The following is an 18256-nucleotide window of genomic DNA, read 5'->3' as shown; positions in this document are numbered from 1 at the left end:
AGTTACGTTTTAATAAGAGAGCTTTGTAATCTCATTGAATTGATTTTTTTGGGCAACTGTTTGCCCACTGCAGATACTACGTTCGTATATTAAATGATGATATTTAGATCTTTAGGGGAAACCTTTACAAAATGGAATTATATACAAATTCAAATCTAAAAATATTAATGAACTTTAAAGAAATTTGGATCACCTTGCAAAAATTGTTTTAGAAATGCTACAGTTGACAGATACTTCAGAAAAAAACCTGATTAAGAATAGAGAGTGAAATGAATGCTCTTTTTAGAAAAGATACAGTCATTACTGGCTGGTTTTTTATATGTTTAGTCTTACGGATACTAGAAATAGATCTAGATCAGCCGATACTAAAATAAAGTGATGAAAACGAAGGGACAGGTGCCGGTTCTGACCATTTCAGCCATGTTAAATTGAGTTCTTGGTTTCAGTGTTTAAATGAAATGAAGGTTTAATGCTGTTTTCCTTAATTTTGGCTTTTAGATTTAGTTGTGATCTTGAGTTTTTTGTCTGTTTGTTTGTTTTCACAATATTTGATTTCTTTAGGCTTAATATGCTTTTAATATAATTCGTTTTATTAGTTTAAAGTGATGTTTTTTTAAATCCTTATTTTTTCCTAGGCCCTTATGTTAGCTATGGGATATCATGAGAAAGGCAGAGCTTTCCTGAAAAGAAAAGAATACGGAATAGCCTTGCCGTGTCTGTTGGACGCTGACAGATATTTCTGGTAGGTGCTTTTGTACCTGGTGAAAGCAAGTTTGAAGGAGGATGACAGTTACACACAGCACCCTTCCCCCACCCCGTGCACTTCACACTTCCAATTTTCACCCAAGATGGTTAACATAAAAGAGTAGTTATGGTGTAGACTGATTTGTGAACTGTTTCTCCCCGTCGCATTTCTAATTGATCTCTCTTCCCTGTAAAGCATTTTATAAACATAGGCACTATTTTTTTACAACAAGCATGTAGGGTATCATGTCTGTTTCTTATGACATGTTGTCAGCCTGCACTGTCCGTTATAAGGTCCCTGTCAGCTTTTCACTTAGTGATTTTGGTGTAGATGTTGATGAGCGTTCCCCAAATCCACTGTTTCATTAGGCGCTCCAAGATGGTGATAACGTATTATTCCTTCTGCATTTATTGCTGGAATTCTTTTGAAAAATATTTTTCCTTATCGCTGCTTGGTCCTCCTAAGGTACAATTTGTACAGAAAGACAGAATAAAATGCTGGGTTCTTTCTCTTTATTTTCTTCTTTTCAGAATAAATGAGTTGCTTCCCTAGCATCTTCCAAAGATGACATCACCGGTGAGGTTTCCCTGCTTTTTTTTTTTTTTCTTTTAAGTATCAGTATGAGCTCATGGATTTTAACACATTTGATACACTTCACACCTCAGAGCTTAAACTGGCTGTCTTCAGCTGGCAGGTGGTCCTGCATCCCTTTGACCCGATCCTGGGGTAATCTTTGTAGTCTCTGCTCTCTCGTGGCCAGAGCTGGTCCAGACTCATCCTGAATAGTTCCTGCCCCAGAGCAACAGCCAACACTTTCTCAAGGGCTCCTGGTTCCTCTTAATGGGAAACGGTACTGAGAAGCTATAATCCAGGCAGATGAAATATTTGAAAAATAGACTTGATGTTTGAAATATTCAAAAGGTAACAACGTCAGTGTTATTTTCTTTTCCGTTTTGAGGAACTCCCAATATATACAGTACATTTAAGAAGATAAATGTAAGTATATATAGTTTGCCAGCGGTACTGGCAGCACCCTTGTGTCTTAAGTGAACAAACTTAAATTTAAGCAAAAAGGGGGATTTATTGTCTAAAATATTTGGGAGGAGGGGGCAAAGCTGAAAGTAACCAGAAAAGGGCTTGGTGCCTCTCTGGTTTTCCTCCTCTGCCTCTTTGTCTTCGCTTTTTTCTGAGTGTCAGTTTTATTCTCTTCTGCTACAGGTAGCAGTGCAGGCTGTAAGTTAGGTCCTTAAATTCAGGTAAATTTTTTATTCGCTTCCATAATTGTTTCTAACTTTTTATTATGGAAAATTTCAAACATAAAAATAGCAGCTAATATACTGAGTTCCCATACACTTGTAATCCAGGTTCAGCGGTTATTGAGGCATGGTTGACCTTGATCTGTCTGTATGAGCCTTTCTCAGTCTTTTCACCTTGGACACCTCCTTGAAATCATTTTCAGGTCTCAGGGAGACCCTGAGTAAAAAATAACTCCCTCTTCAGTTCATGGTACGTTAACATGTTCAGTGAGTAGTAGACATAATAATCCAGTAATAATTGTCATGCCTTTTTAAGTAGAAAATACTGGTTTTTTCTACTGGGGATTTGTTCATGCAGGTCAACTCATTAGCGTAATTTTTGTGCGCCTTCCCTCTCTTCGTAAAAGAGATCAAGTCTAATGCAAGTCAGCGGTGGAGGTGGAAGAAAGTTAAGTTGTTCTTCCTTTGCCCCTTGATGTTTTTCGTGCCTGCTCCAAGTAGGCTCAAAGTTCTATCACAGCTTTCTTTTGTACATCTTGTGGTATGGTATGTAGTATGACTGAGAGTAATTTCTTTCCCCTATTTAAAGCTAAAAATGTAAGTTATACTTTTGGCCAAGATGGAGACCGGATTTACCCTCTCCCCTGCAACAACTGAAAAACTGGGCAAAGTGTGTAAAAACAGTGGTTTTCTGGCAATGCAGGACAGTGGTCCCTGAGGCGGGGAAACAAATGAGTGGAACCCTGTGAATTGTTTCAGCTCACTGCCTGGAGTTCCCAGGCCTCAGTGTGCGGAGGAGAAACCCAGGCAGAGCCTCCTGGTCTCCCCTGAGTGGAATAGATGGAGCTCGGAATCCAGGGAGGCCACAGTGGTGGGAGGAAAGAGCTGCCTGCGGGAGAGTGCACAGGGCGCCCCTGGAGTCTTCTGCTGAGTGATGGTCAGCACAGGCCTGTGAGGTCACACCTGCCTTGCCCCCAGGCTGGGAAAGCACCACCTCAGAGAAGCAGAGAGATCACAGAGGGCGGATAATAACCTGTGGGAAACGGGGCATTGGCTAGAGAATTCAGTAGGGTGTGGGAAGAAGGGCTAATTCTGCCCTACAGGCTGCTCTGGTCCCACCTAACAAAGCTTAAAACTAAGCCCTGAAAAGGTCACACCACTCTTTTCAAGTAACATGTTTTTAACTGCATCCCAAGCATCGCTTAATGGTATTTATTGAACCCATGTATCGAGAAACACAAAAAAACTACACACAATCCAGTTCCTTACAGCCAGTAATAAAACTAAAAATGACTTTTTAGCCAACCTTCCTTTTAAAAAAGCAGATACCTAAGCTTAGCTTACCTTTCTTGAAATTAATATCTTTATTTTATATAAAAAATGTAAAACTCATGAGGCAAGTGTAATAAGTTTCTGTTAAATAACTGACTTGAGCCCAAATGGGATTTAATTTTTCTAAAGCTAGGCTCAGTATATTTTGTTTAAATCAGCGTTATACATTGATTTTAATTAATGTTTTTAACATGAAAATTTATTGGCTATTGACTATTCAGGCTACTAAAGCAAAATCAATAAAAATATACTCTAAGACAATTTTATACAAGTCTTTAAATTTTTTTCTGAGTGACATGATCAGGTTCAAATATAGTCCTAACAGTTTCAAAATTATTATATACAGGTGATGTCATGATCTCTTTTATAGCCTATATATGAATAAAAAGTGTTATGTGTTTAAACTAAAAGAATGAAACGAACGTCTTTAATGTGAGACCTGTGCTGCGTTTTGGTTTTGGGTTTGGTTTTGGCTGCACAAATACTGAATTCTGGGTCAAACTTATACGCATGATTTTATTTTTAACTGAAAGGAGGCAGTTTCTGTCCTCACTCTTGATGCTTTAGACACAAACAAGCCTGTTCACATGTGTGAGACTTTGAAAACTGGCTAAATGTCCGCTGCTTTTGTGAGAATGGTGGGGTAGGCTTCTCTCCCAGAAATCGAAGGTGCCTACAGGTAGATCAGTAAATCTCACCTGGAGTGTAAGATCAGACCATGGTCCATGAACTTCTTCCTCTCCTCTCAATGTCAAGTTCTCAGGCCAAGCAGAAGATTCAGAGAAGGTGCCCCTCACCTGGTCATACATCTGGGTGTGTGTGCATGTGTGTAAAATATGGTGTGTATGTTACAAAACGTTCACAAAGAATAGAAATGTTCAAAGAAAGAAACCACAAATAAATAGGAAAATCCTGCTCTGAGAGATTATTCTTACGCCCCAGTGGATTGTCTTGTACGTACCCTGGAGTGCAGGCACTCCACTTAGGAGACTTCTGCTTTAAAGCATAAATGACAGAGACTTCCCTGTCATTGATGGCGCAGTGGTTAAGAATCCACCTGCCAGTGCAGGGGACACGGGTTCAATCCCTGGTCTAGGAAGATCCCACATACTGCGGAGCAACTAAGCCCGTGCGCCACAACTACTGAGCCTGCGCTCTAGAGCCCACGAGCCACAACTACTGAGCCTGCGTGCCACAACTACTGAAGCCCATGCGCCTAGAGCCCGTGCTCCGCAACAACAGAAGCCACTGCAATGAGAAGCCCGCGCACCGCAACGAAGAGTAGCCCCCGCTCGCCGCAACTAGAGAAAGCCCACGCGCAGCAACGAAGACCCAACACAGCCAAAATAAATTAACTAAAATGTATTAAAAAAACCAAACATAAATGACAGAATCAGAGCTCTTCCCCGCCCCCCACCCCAAGCAGATTTTGATGGGCAGGATGGGAAGCTTGAGGGCATGCAGGTTTTGTAGTTTTATACCAGAGCAGTCTTACTTTTAGTAGAATACAAACAAAAACAGATGAGATCTTTAAAGTTTGTGAATGTTCCAAATTTTACTTTCTTATTGAAGAGAGTTCAAACTTGAGATCTAGATTTGCATTATGAATTTCTAACATAATCACAATTTAAAATCAAAATAAATATTCTCGATGTCCATCTTTGTCAACCTTCCATTGCCTTGCTGTCTTCTCCCTTCCTCTGTATCTGGGTTCAGCCTGCTGCGACAGCTGCCGAGTAGCATTTAACCTGCACCTGGGCCCCAAGGTCAGCTAGGCATTCAGAGCCTGGCATTTGTCTGGATGGTTTTTCCCCTCCTTTAATGTGATTGGACGTGAATGCCTCATCAGAGTCTTCATCAACTGAGGCGTTCATAGTAAGGATTTTTTTTTTTTTAGTGTGCTTTTAAAGCTTTGGGGTTCTAACTTCAGCTGTATATTAGAATTACCTAGGGGGATTTTAGAAATACAACATCCAGGCCCCACCTCCAGAGGTTTCTGCTATAATTGATATAGTGGGGTCCCAGCATCAGTATTTCTTAAAAACAAACAAAAAAAATAGAAAAGGAAAGAAAAATTCCTCACATCCTGGTGATTCTAATTTGCAGTCAGGGTTGGAAACCACTGCTTTAAAGCATGGTCTCCCCACGTTTGCTGAAGGGTTCTGACACAGTGGCCCCGATTTCCGCTTCCTGCCAAGCCTCTTTCCCAACATGGCAAGGGTGTGTGTGTGCGTCTGTCTGTCTGTCTGTCTCCCCCCCCTACCAGGGCAGGTGGTGTTGAGCTTCTTTTCTTGAGCCCTAACTCCTTTTTTTTTTTCCCCTTGGAAGGATTCAGATTATAAATATAGTTCCCTTCATAAACATTGCGATCTCTGTCTTAGAGTAGTCTTTGGAAATACACCAAAAACTGGAAAAAAAAATTCCAGTAATTCACAAAAAGGTTTTTACTGCTTCTTGTCAGTGATGTCATTTCCTGTCTTTGGTAGCGAGTGCTGCAGAGAACTGCTGGACACTGTGGACAACTATGCAGTACTCCAGCTGGACATAGCATGGTGCTACTTCCGCTTGGGACAGCTGGAATGCCTGGACGATGCAGAGAAGAAATTAAACATGGCCCAGAGATGCTTTAAAAATTGTTATGGAGAAAATCATCAGAGACTGGTCCACATAAAAGTACGTTGCTGTAATTAGTTTTAGGTGTTAGTGAGCCCATTTGTAGAATTTGAGTTTATTCCTGTTAAAGTGTTTAGACTGCTGCCGAAGGTGATTTATTTGATAGTAGTATGCAATGTGTTCTTTTTAAGCTATATTTTAAGGGGATTGTTAAACATCTTATAAGTTAGCCTGTGACCAGAGGAACACAGTTTTCTAGTCACAGAAACCCATTGATCACCGTGACCGAGAGAGCTGGTGACTGTATTCATTAGAGTCTAATGAAAGGTTTAAATGCAGAAAATAGACATTTTCAACAGTGACAGTTCACACGAGTGAGTCACAGCTCCAGAGCTGGGCTTTGAATAAGGATTTTTCTCAGGCAGTTTCCACAGGTCATCAGAATTCTGCTTGGGAATTGCAGGGCAACATAAGAGATATTCCTGGTTTGCATACTTCCCTCCTGACCAGAGGGGGCCCCCTGTCCTGGGCACCTGGAGATAGGTGTTCTGTTTGGGACAGGCGATGCCGTTGTACCCTGGGATCCTTACTTTTGCCATCAGCAATGGTGAAGACAGAAACATTTTAGTAATGCCATTTTGCCCCTGTGGAGATGAAGGGAATTATAAATGTCAGTATTACAGACCTGTAATGAGAAATAAGACAGTTTTATCTTTTTTCCCCCCAATAATTCTAGGGAAATTGTGGAAAAGAGAAAGTCTTGTTTTTAAGACTTTACTTGCTTCAAGGTATCCGAAATTATCACAGTGGAAATGGTGAAGAGGCTTATGACTATCTCAACAAGGTAAGACAATGGATGCTCCAAAGTTGTGACCATTTTCACCTACTTAGTTTTTTAATCCCCAGAAGTTAAGTATTTCATGAACTCAGTGGTGTGTGACTGGTGAGGAAAGTGCACCTCCCTCCCAGTCCCTCCTTCACATATACCGTAAACACATCTGTATTTGCGAGAGTACAGGCAAGGTGCTGTAATAAGGAAACCTCAGAAAGTCAGTGGCTTTAATTGGCTAGAAGTTTCCGTTTCTCTCATCTGGCTGTAGAGTTGAGCAGCCAGGGCAGTGGGGCAGCTGGTGTCCTGTCAGTGCCTCTTCCAGCCAGCAGAGGGAGGGAGAGAGTCCAGGGCAAGCGTCTTTAGAGGGGTGACTCAGGAGGTGCTCCTGTCATTTCTGCTACATGCCATTGGCCTAGACCATCTGGCTACACTCAGCTCAAATTCAGGGGACTTTATTACCAAAAAGGAGGAGATAATGGATACCAGCCCCTCCCACAATCCTCAGCCTGTTTTCTCATGTTATACTGCATATAAGTCACGTGAGCAGAGAGGGTGTTGTCTGTTTGCATTTGCACTGGTTGATAATAGGTCACATTTAGAGGTTTTATCTAAAATCTGACACACCCTAATTCACATTGGGTACAATCCAATTTCCTTTAGGTTTTAGCTTTGTGTTAAGCTTTAATGTTACTATGGTTACATGATTCTTATATTTTTCTTTGTCTGTAGGCATGTCAGCTCTTTAAAGAGCTATATATTGATCCATCTAAAGTTCACAGTTTGATGCAGCTGGGATTTAGTGCCCAGGAAGCTCGGCTTGGCCTAAGGGCATGTGACGGGAACGTGGACCACGCAGCTGCCCACATCACCAACCGCAGAGAGGTACCTTAATGTGGTCTTGGCAACGCTTGGTTGAGGCCTTTGCCTTTGAGTAGGTGTGAAACTTGAGGCAATAGCAAAATTATTTCCAAAGTGCCTTAGTTCTCAGATATGAAAGAACAGAAAAAGAAAATTCCGTACTAGGTATTATTAACAAGGAACTCTTCATTGCTTCAGACTTAGAAGTCAGGAGAAAAACTTGTCTTTTTTAATTGCATCAGTTTTCAGACAGTGCAGTTTCCTTCATTTTATTCTTGCTATGGTGGCAGGTAGCTTGTAAGTACAGTTATCCAAGCAGTCTTCTCTCTCTCTCTCTCTTTTTTAATCACAGTATATTTCTGGAAACGATTTTAAAGGGGTCTGTGTTTTCCAGGGAGCCATTGTTACAGTTCAGGATGTCATCCTTGCCTGGAAACATGAGTCAAATCATATGAACAACTAACCTTATGTTATAAAAGCAAAGATTCAAAACTATAATCATTTAAAACAATTAGAGATAAGTACAGTTAAAAAAAAAACTTTAGAATTTCAGAGTTGGAAGGAATGTTACCATATCGAACATGGTAGTTTTACAAATGAGGAAAACAGGCTCAGAGGTTGTCTTTTCCGGGGTCATGGGTCAAATTGGTGGCAAAACCTGAACTAAGGCTCTGGTTTTCCCCTGAACTTTCTAATTCCCATCTGAGAATAGCATTCTGAGTTTTTACAGAAGGTTCTGAAAAGCCAAAAGATACTATAAAATGGTAAACGTTACCACTTCACTTCCTAACTTTTTATAAGTAGCAAAAATAAGTTTTTTTTAAAAAATAGTAGTGTCCTATCAGATGTGCATTTAATGAATTAAACTATAAGCCCTTGGAGAAAATAAAAAAACAACAGAGTATATAGGGCAATTGACCCTGCTCACTCTTCCACTCAGTGGATGTGTAGTTGGGATGCTTTTGGTTGAAGGCAACAAATTCAGATTGGCTTAAACACCCAATAAAGAGGGTAAGGGAGGGATTCACTGGCCTACTTAATTGTAAAGAGCCCAGAGGAGGGCTGGGTCTCAGGTTAGTTGATTCAGTGGCTTCGCCCTGTCGCTGAGTTCTAGTTTCTGTCTCTCTGCCTCCTCCGTGTTACCAGGGTCATCCCATCACACCAGGAGCATGGTCTGGGTCCCAGAATCCTCAGAGACGTTCTGAGCTGCTCACTGATTGGCCACCTTTGAGCCAGTCGCCGTGGCCAGGGGAGTGTCAAGACCTGACTGGCTTGAGCCTGTCTGCTTAGCTTAGGCTGGTCAGGGCCTACTTGGGGAACTAGTCAGCTTCCCACACCCTAGGGACAGCTGGGGTGGCTGGTGGGAAGACCAGCTCCGAGTCCCATCGCGTGTGAGCTCCCGTGAATCTGCTGTCCTCTCAGTTTCTGAAGCTCCGGGTTTGAACGTCTCACTGAGTAGAGGATAATAGGTGATTCCTAAAAGTTCGCTTTTTTGTACCTCGTGGCCCTGAGTACGGGCCAGTTTCTCATCTGGCAAAAGAAACAGACTAATGAAACTGAGGTCACTTGACAGTGCTGAAGTGTTCCGAGGCCGTGAGAGGCAGCGTGGTGGCCTTCCTAAGGGATGTTCAGTCTTTTTGCCTGTACACAGCCGTGACTTTAGAACCCAGTTCTCTCACAACATTTGACCCTACTGTGTCGATAAGACTTCGCAGTCAATGCTTATTGTCATTTCCTTGGTTTATTTTATTTTCCTAATTCTAGTATAAAGAGAAATATCATGTGTATCTACATGGTTAAGAGAAAACTGACTTAGGCATTTGTAATAAGAAAAAAGTGTTCTTTGAGGCCCCAACTTTGTGTCAGCTGTGAGGCCCGTGTCTGCTGGCTGGCTGGCTGGGAGGGTCTTTCTCTGCTTGAATGTTAATCGTCCTTCTTATTAGCCTTTTGAAATATAAGTGGAAGAGGCTGGAATTGCAAGCAGAGGATGGGACGGGGTAGAGGCATTTTACATGGTGTGTACGTGTGAATCAAAGTGGAAATGTGAGTGATACGGACTACTTCCGCCGGCCTGCGTGGGTCTTGTGGTGAAGCGGGAAGGGTCAGCTGGGAGGCGGAGCCGGGGCCTGGGAGCTGGAGCTCAGGATTGCTGGCGCCTGACTGGGTGTGGGGAGGGGCCGCTGCGGGACTGGAGCAGGTGCGTGAGCTGCCGGGCCTGTGCAGAAGGGTTCGGAGTCTCGGAGACTGGCCCAGAGGAGGCAATTAGAGGGCGCGGTGGGGGTGCGGACCACAGCCCCGGGGAAGGGGGTGGGCAGCGGGATGGCAGAGCTGCCCAGCCGTCGTCAGCCCCGCTTGCTCACAGGTAGGTTCTCCACTGTTGTAAACAGGAAATTACAGGCTGAGGTTGCCTTCATCCCAGGAAATGTTGTGGGCAGTCACCCCTTCTGCCTAGTCCTACTGCCAGCTTGGAGTATTTGGTTCCGTGGTGAGGATTCCTTTCTTCTCCTAAGAGGTGAGGCCGTGTTCTTGCTGTAAGAACGTAGAGGGGACCCTTGTTGCTTGGACTGAACCATGGAGGTAGGAGGAGATACATCAAAGGGAAAAGCTGTTTTCTCTGCTATTCTCCCTGTGTTGGGCCGAGGGCGGACCGTTTCTAGAATGTGCAGAAGTTGTCTCTCTGCTCTGCTGTCGGTGATGACCTTGACTGGGGCACCTAACTGTCTTGAGAGATTTCTGTCTTCTCATTGGCAAAATGATGAGGTTGGATTCAGTTAGTGGTTGTCAAACCTGTTTTAGTTTTATTGTTTTAATCAGCAGAAATCCTTTTAAAATGATACTTGTGGGAATTCCCTGGCGGTCCAGTGGTTAGGTCTGGGCGCTTTCACTGCCGGGGAGATCCCTGGTCGGGGAACTGAGATCCCACAAGCTGCACGGCTCAGCCAGAAAATAAATAAATAAATAGAAATAAAATAAAGTGATACTTGCTTTCAAAACAAACTCAGAACTCTCCTGATGAGGGCTGGGGTGGGAGGAGGAGAAGAGACTGAACCTGTGGCCTTCCTCAGGCTCTTGGAGCAACGCCAGGCACCTGAGCCTCGGGGTTGAGAACCACGGGGGTAGGTGACCTTTGTCACCTGGCATTGAGCATTCTTGGGGTTTTAAGTGGACTAAGTTCTTACTACCCAGGGAGTGGTGGGTGGATCGGTAGCTTGGGCGCCATCTAGGACCCACCCACCCCCTCCACGGCCCCCACGTTCAGAGTCACATTTCGGTAAGATCCCAGGTGACTCAGCAGAGGCTGAGAAGCCCTCCCACCCATGCAGGAAGCTCCTCCCCCTGCTTCCTAGAAGAAGGCACGTCCACCTCTCCGGGGGTCCTCAGGATGTGCCTGCTGGTTCCCAGGGGCCTGTTCTGGTGCCAGGTGGTGGTCCCCGAGGTGCTCTCTTCCCTCCCTGGCCTGACGTCTCCGGCTCCCGCTGGGCTTCCCCGCGAGCAGCACACCCCTGGTCTCTGCCCTAGTGGCCCTCATGCTGGGTGGGACGGGGAGAGAGAAGGTCACCTCACCTTGTGGTTTTCACTTTGCCTGGTGACCCTGAGACTCCTATAGAGCATGGATTGAGAAGGCTTTCTACAAAACCGCAATCCCTAACTTGGTAACTCTGCTGTTTTCCTAAAGAAATTGGACCAAATAAGGAAGGAGGAAAAAGAGAAGAAAAGACGCCGCCTGGAGAACATAAACTATTTGAAAGGAATGGGCTACTCCGCTCGTGCAGCCAAGCAGGCGCTCCACCAGGCCAGCGGGAACCTGGAGGAGTCCCTGCAGGTAACCCCTCCCCAGCCTCTGGCCTCCCTGAGCAGCCCTGCTCCCGGCCCAGGCACCACCCCTCCACTTCTTCATTGAAGCTGCTCTTTTGTCCTTCCTGACGCCAGGAGCCCCACGGCTGCGGGCCTTCCTCTTCATTCCTGGTTTGGATCTAAGGGTCGGAACTCTCTTGTTCTCGAACCCAGTGGCAGAGCCAGCATGACGAGCCCCACCCACCTCAGTGCCTGTCCACGATGCCGCAGGGCTTGCAGGGCAGGAACTTTGATGAGGTTTCTGTTTGCAGCGGGAGTTTAACAGTAAGGTGGAAGAAAGGTGATTGAAGTTTTAATGTAATTGTTTTGAATTCAAATGTTTTCTTTGAATATTTAGTTTTATTATTTAGTCAGTAGTACATGTTGGCAAAGGGGCTTTTTAAAGAAGTCCTCAGAAGTGACTAAACAGGTTGGGATCCAAATTAGTGGTAACTCTGCCCGGGTCCACGTCCTTCCAATTTTTGTTCAAGGAGCAGACAGGATACTTAATGAGGCAGGCGCTGTGCTGAGTCTCAGCGGAGATGCCGCCTGCCCTGGGGGAGCCCACAGGCTAGTGGGGAGACAGACGCAGAGAGCACAGTGGCGTAAGGGCTACCATGTGGGAGCGCAGCACTGGGTGGGGAGGCAGGAACTGCAAGCTGAGCTGGGGGGCGGGTCACGGGAGGGGGCCCAGCAGACAGAGGAGAAGCGGGGGCAGCGCTAAGGGCTGAAGCATGAGGCCGGGGGAGTTGAGCCCCGGGGTTGCCAAGGCCTGGGTTACACCTGCTGGAGGTGGGGCGGGGTGGGGAATGGCCAGAGATGGGGCTGGACAGGTAGGCAGGGGCTAGGCGGGCCGCATCACCTTGTTTGCCCTGCTGAGGAGTTCACACTGAATCCTGCAGGCAGTGGGGAGCCTGCCCTGCCTTTGCCTCTTATTCTCAAGACCTCCCGTCCTGTTCTTCAGAGGTCCCCATTAGTCGGTCTGTTAACCCCTTGGACAGCATGGGTCTGAAATGCGTGGGTCCACTTACGCGTGGACCTTTTTCAATAGTAAATACTATGTATAGTACTTCACGATCTGCAGATGCGGAGCAACTGTGGATACCGAGGGTCCACAGTAAGTTACACTTGGGTTTTCCACTGCGATGAGGGTCAGCGCCCCTAAATCCTGCGTTGTGCAAGGGTCGACTGAATTTTCAAATATATGTATTAATATATTTTTTTAATTCAAAATGTTATTTGAATATCTAATTTGATTTCTTAGAGAAATTTAAAAATTCTGAATATGTGAAGGGACTGATGGGGCTCAAAACTTGTTTTTAATTATACAAATAGTACATAAATGCATTTGATCGATATAGAAGTATTCAGTGTTAAAAGGGAAGTTCCCCAAAAGGGCTTTATAAGGTTAAGAGTAAGTATCATGTGACAGAGAAATCAAGGGTCCAAAGAACTCTGCTCTTCTCCTTGACATTGTAAACCTAGACCATGTCACCTTCCAAAGAGAAGTCACATTGGGCAGCCCTGGACTGCTTATAGCTTTCCGTTTATAGCTCTTTATGACCTTGTCACCCCTAAGGCTGAGCTGCAACAAGCTTGTGTTTTCTTGGAATCCTTCCGCCTGCTCTCTCAAATCCTTTCCTGCTTCCTCAGATGCGATCTTTTTGCCTGAATAATCTTGTTCATCCTCCAGACCTCAACTCAGACACGACCTTTGGCGGGAGCCGCCTTTGAACAGCTGCCTCTCCAGCCGCAGCCTGTTCAGGGGTCCCCGTTCTCTGCTTCCACAGCACCCTGAGCCTCGTCCACCACAGTTTCTACACCTGTTCGTGTGTCCCACGGCTGTGCCTGCCTAGCGCGTGACAGGTGCTCAGTCTCTGCCTGAGTGACCGAGCGGATGTTAGTGATGAGTAACGGGTGTCCCTGTACGTTTTTAGATTCTGCTCAGTCAGCCTCAGATGTGGTGGTTAAACGATTCTGGTCCGGAAACCAACAGCCATCAGGAGAGTCCTTCTCGGGAAACCATTGACCAAGTGAGTGCAAGCGCCTTGTGCCCCTCTCCGCCCGCACAGCCTCGTGTGGGACTGGCTGGCGGGACAAGGCTGGCGGCCAGGCAGGGCCGAGCCCTTGGCTCCCGGGGCTCCAGGTGTGACCGGCCCGCCCGAGGGCGCAGCCTCCGTGCAGCAGTTGCAGCGGGTGGACGCGGGGCACAGGCATTTCCTTCAGAGTAGGAAACAGGGAAGCTGTGGGAAGGTTTTCTTCGGGCTTTTCTCCTCTTTCCTACACACGCCTCTTGGTGCGTCGCCTCCCGTTCCCCTGCCTGTGACCTGCAGGGATGTCCACGTGTGCCCCCCGTCACGTTAGCCTGCCTAGTGTGCTGCAGAGACCTAGCTAAGGGTCCCGGCGACAACGAGCTCTGTGCACGCAGCGCTGCCTCTGGCTTGCGAGCCGGCTGCCTTTCTGAGGCGACTGGGCACCAACGTGGCCGCCTCAGGTCTTCCTCCTTCCTTTCCAAGCTGCCTCACGCGCACGTTAGCGCGGGAAGGCCGGTGGTACATGCGTGCGGTGGGTTTTGGGAACGTGTGCCCCCGAGACCTGGCTCTCCCGGCTCTGCGTGGGGGCGGGAGTGCCGGGTGCGCGCTGTGCCGTGTGGCCTGGGCCCTCGCCAGTGCCGTCCTGCCTTCTCCCAGCTGGTGTACATGGGCTTCGACGCGGCAGCGGCTGAGGCTGCCCTGAGGGTGTTCCGGGGAAACGTCCAGCTGGCGGCTCAGACCCTCGCTCACAACGGTGGAAGTCTTCCTTCTGACCTGCGGCTCTCGGCGGAAGATTCTTCAGCAACGCCACCCACATCCCCGTCTGATTCTGCAGGTGGGTCTGCGATCTCTGAAGACCGACGGGAGGGACTGCTCGAGCGGAAGCTGGCAGGCGGGGCTTGGGGCGGCAAAGGCTCGCGGGGGCGGCGAGGGGCGTTCGCAGACGTGCACACTTCGGGCTGCTCGGGCGCTGTGGCGCGGGAGGGCCGAGCTGGAGCTGACGTGGGTCCCTTTGGTCCCCGTGGAGGTTTCTCTTTCTGTCCTCCTCCCTCAGCTCCCCTGTTGCTGCACTTCTTTACTGCAGGGACCTCTAGCGCCTCAACAGATGAAGATATGGAGACAGAGGCTGTGAATGAAATCCTGGAAGATATTCCAGAACATGAAGAAGATTACCTTGACTCAACTCTGGAAGACGAAGAAATTATTATTGCAGAGTACTTATCCTATGTAGAAAGTATAAAGACAGCAACAAAGAGAAACTAAGTGATGAACAGAAGTGAGCACTAAGTTTCTGCTCATAAATTCTATCATTATGAAGAGTGTAATGCAGGTCTTTTTTTTTTTCTTACGCTTTATCTGATTTTGCTCCAGAGTGCTTCCTACCTGGGGGCGGGAGGGGTAGGCGGGGAACAGGGATAGTAAGAGACTTGGTGGGGTCCGGCGGGGGGGGCAGGTGCCGGTCCCCAGGGTCCGTCTTGGGAACTGAGCTGCCTCTGGCCAGATCTTGCAGTTCCCAGCTGCCTTCAGGTTCTGCAACCCTAATGCCAGCCTCCCTGCTCTGTTTTTTCCCCACCCAGAAATGGGAAGGACTGGGATAGGGTGGCTGCTAGGGAAGGGATCCAGGAGGAGCTCATGGGAGCGAAAGCGGGCCCTGTCTCCTCCTCTTCATCCTGCCCTGCTCTCCTGCCCTCCTGAGCCCACTGCTCGATCGTCTCCTCCTTCCCGTGATGCAGCTCTGCCTTTCTGCTTCAGCCTCTCTGCCCCGTCCCGAAAACGTCCTTTAGATCCTCAACCACTGCAGGTGCTCTGGGGGGCCTGATGATGAGGCATCGGCTCCCACAGCCACACCAAACGGTGGCAGACGCCCTCAGCCTGAAACGTCTGTGTTTTGTGCTTAGCTTAGTAAAGTAGGCACTTGAAATTCCAGGCTGAAATTCAGAATATATATGTATTCAAAGTTCTTCTTTACAAAAATAAAATCTTTTATTAAATGGTAAAGTCTTAAATGCTAACCAAAGCAACTTATTTTTAATTAGCATTTTTAGATGCATTTCTGTCCTATTAAATTCACTGCTGGCTAAGGTAAGATACCTGTCAGAAATTAAGGTATATTTTCTCCAAGTCTTTGTAGGGTTTCTTGGGTATATTACGGAAGACTGTTTGTAAAGGTATGTTGTTAGCCTCTTAACAGCTCAAATAACCGTTCTCATTGCACCCTGCATCCCTCCGTAAACGTGTATTACATGAAAAGCCTGTCCAGCACCAGGACGCAGCCAGCAGCAGCCGGTTGCTGGATGAATCAAGTGTCAGGTGTGTTCCCAAGGCTCTCCCTGCCTCCGGGAGTCACCGGAAGCCCCTGTGACAGGGCAGGTGGGCCACGTGGTTGCCGTCAGGGGGCTGACCGAAATGCTCCAGCTTTTTCAGGAATCATTTTCAACAAAGCTTGGAGAGCAGTCCAGTTTGAATGGGTGGAAATCTTTTCTTGTCATTCTTTTAAAATGGATGATACAGATGGAAATAAAAGGTGGAAAATATATTCAAAAATTGTCAGCCTAACTTTGCAATGAGTTACTCAAACTCCTAAACTGTTGTGAGTGTTGAAAATGTCTGGGTGGTCTAGAGCTTCATTTAGTTCGAGACGTTTGCTTCCGTTGACTTCTGTGAGGAAGTCAAATGTATGCCCTCAAAAGCACCATCGATGTCTGTTGTTAAAAGATGAAGTGTATGTGGGGGAGGGGAGACTGAGTCGGGGAGGCGGGGTTTGCTTCCTCAGCGTTGGAAGCGGCCCGGCCGAGGCGATGAGGGGTTTCTAGCCTCATTTGAGACCATGTCAGACTTGGATTGGGGGCCTAGGTTGCAGCTTCTGGCTAACAAGTTACTGCCCTGGGCTTGGGCCAGGTGTGGCTTCTAGCTTCCCAAAGTGCTTCCTAATGATCTTGGAAAAGGCTAGGGAATTCAAGCCACACTAGCAGGTCTAGTGCTCCATTTTCCTATGAAGAGACACAGAGAAGCCAGTTCTTGAGCTTGGGACAGTGCAGACTATACCCTCCCCACGCACTGGGAGACGGGCTTCCGTCCTGGCTCTGCCTCTAGCTGGTCATATGAAACTTGACAGGTGGCGACTGAGTGTCACTCCCTGCTCCGGAATCACTCCCTGCTCTGGAATGCAAGAGAAGGAGCAAAGGACATTTGTGATGAAAATGCTGTTACACAGGAGGGAGTGTGCTCAGCCTGAAGTCACAGGGGAGATGGGTTTGGGGGGGTTCTCCTTGGAGAGTCAGAGGGAAAGGACATTCCAGACCTGGGACAAATGAGATAGGAGCTGAGTGTGCCACATTCATGGGGTCGCAGGGGCTGTTCTAGACCCAGAGAGGGTGTGCTGGGGGAAGAGATTGAGGCTGGAAGGATTGCCGAGTCCAACTACAAAGCGCCCTGAAAGGCAGGCGGGGGTCTAGACTTGAGTGGTGAATACCAGGGCCGTGAGAGGGCTCCGAGCAGGATGGCACGCACAGGCCTGTGAGGCCGAGGGGGTCAACGACGGGAGGCTGCGGCGAGAACGTGCTGCACTCGGTCAGATCTGATGCCCATCACTTTTATGAATTTCTGTCTGCTCTTGACTCTGGTGACACTGCCATGTCCTGTCCTTGTCTTCCTGCCCATATGTCCTATAAGTACTTCCTATCCTTCCCCTACCCAACTGAAGGTATTTATCAGAGGCAAGACTGTATCATCAAAGGCAAAGAAACATCTTGTGGTTATCTGGTCTTTATATCCTCAACATCTAGCAAAGCCCTCTGTTACTGGAATAAAAATTACCCAACAAAATTGATACAACTTTAGCCAGATTCATCAAGAAAAAAAGGGAGAGGGCCCAAATCAGCAAAATTAGAAATGAAAAAGGAAAAGCTGCAGAAATACAAAGAACCATAAGAGACTGCCACAAGCAACTACACAGCCATAAAATGGACAACCTAGAAGAAATGGACAAATTCTTAGAAAGGTACAATCTCCCAAGACTGAACCAGGAAGAAATGGAAAATATGAACAGAGCAATTACGAGCACTGAAATTGAATCTGTGATTTTAAAATCTTCCAACAAACCAAAGCCCAGGACCAGACGGCTTCACAGGCGAATTCTACCAAACATTTAGAGCAGAGCTAACACCTAGCCTTCTGGAACCCTTCCAAAACATTGCAGAGAAACGAACACTTCCAAACTCATCCTATGAGGCCACCATCACCCTGATGCCAAAACCAAAGATAGCACACAAGAAAATTACTGAAATAAAATTTACCCAAATATGTCATGCTATATAAATGCAAATTAGCGGTTTTTCACTTCTTACTCTTTCTCTGGGAGAGGCAGGCTGGAGAAAACGAATGCAGCAGCCGTTTTAGGATCTGCCCCCAGTGGCTGGATAAGCTGCCTGCCCTGCTAGCGAGAGCTGTGGCCCCAAGGAACGAGAGAGTCTGGTTACTCGGACTGCCTCTGTCAGCACAGCCGACTGAGAAGGTGACGAAATCGGCGTAGGTACTCAAGGTGGTTCTCTCTGCCTGCCCTCCCTGAAGTGCGCTTCAGCTCCCCCGAAAGCCCCTCGGGGTGGGCCTGCCGTTGTAACCGCAGCCTCGGGCCCTGGAGAAGAAGAACCGCTAGGAAGTGAGCGCTCCCAGACACAGGCCGCGCACGTGGAACCCCTCACCTGTACTCTGTGCTGAGACCCACCCAAAGAAGGCTGGGTGATGCCGCTTCTGC

General features: G+C 47.1%; 1 protein-coding gene across 2 annotated transcripts in view; it reads left to right on the top strand.

Moving 5' to 3' along the window:
* The window catches only part of NUB1 (negative regulator of ubiquitin like proteins 1), a 28029-nt gene extending 11982 nt beyond the window's left edge, over nt 1–16047 (top strand). For both annotated transcript variants that reach the window (XM_060156328.1, XM_060156330.1), the window contains exons 8-15: nt 636–742; nt 5820–6006; nt 6683–6790; nt 7508–7660; nt 11313–11459; nt 13408–13503; nt 14161–14338; nt 14588–16047. In XM_060156328.1, the coding sequence (XP_060012311.1) occupies nt 636–742; nt 5820–6006; nt 6683–6790; nt 7508–7660; nt 11313–11459; nt 13408–13503; nt 14161–14338; nt 14588–14766 (1155 nt within the window). In that variant the 3' untranslated portion in view covers nt 14767–16047. The remainder of the gene's footprint in view (nt 1–635; nt 743–5819; nt 6007–6682; nt 6791–7507; nt 7661–11312; nt 11460–13407; nt 13504–14160; nt 14339–14587) is intronic.
* Nucleotides 16048–18256: the final 2209 nt, after the last annotated feature.

The sequence above is a fragment of the Lagenorhynchus albirostris genome, chromosome 8 (assembly GCF_949774975.1).
Source record: "Lagenorhynchus albirostris chromosome 8, mLagAlb1.1, whole genome shotgun sequence".
Lineage (NCBI taxonomy): Eukaryota > Metazoa > Chordata > Mammalia > Artiodactyla > Delphinidae > Lagenorhynchus > Lagenorhynchus albirostris.
This window is presented reverse-complemented; position numbering and strand designations above follow the sequence as displayed.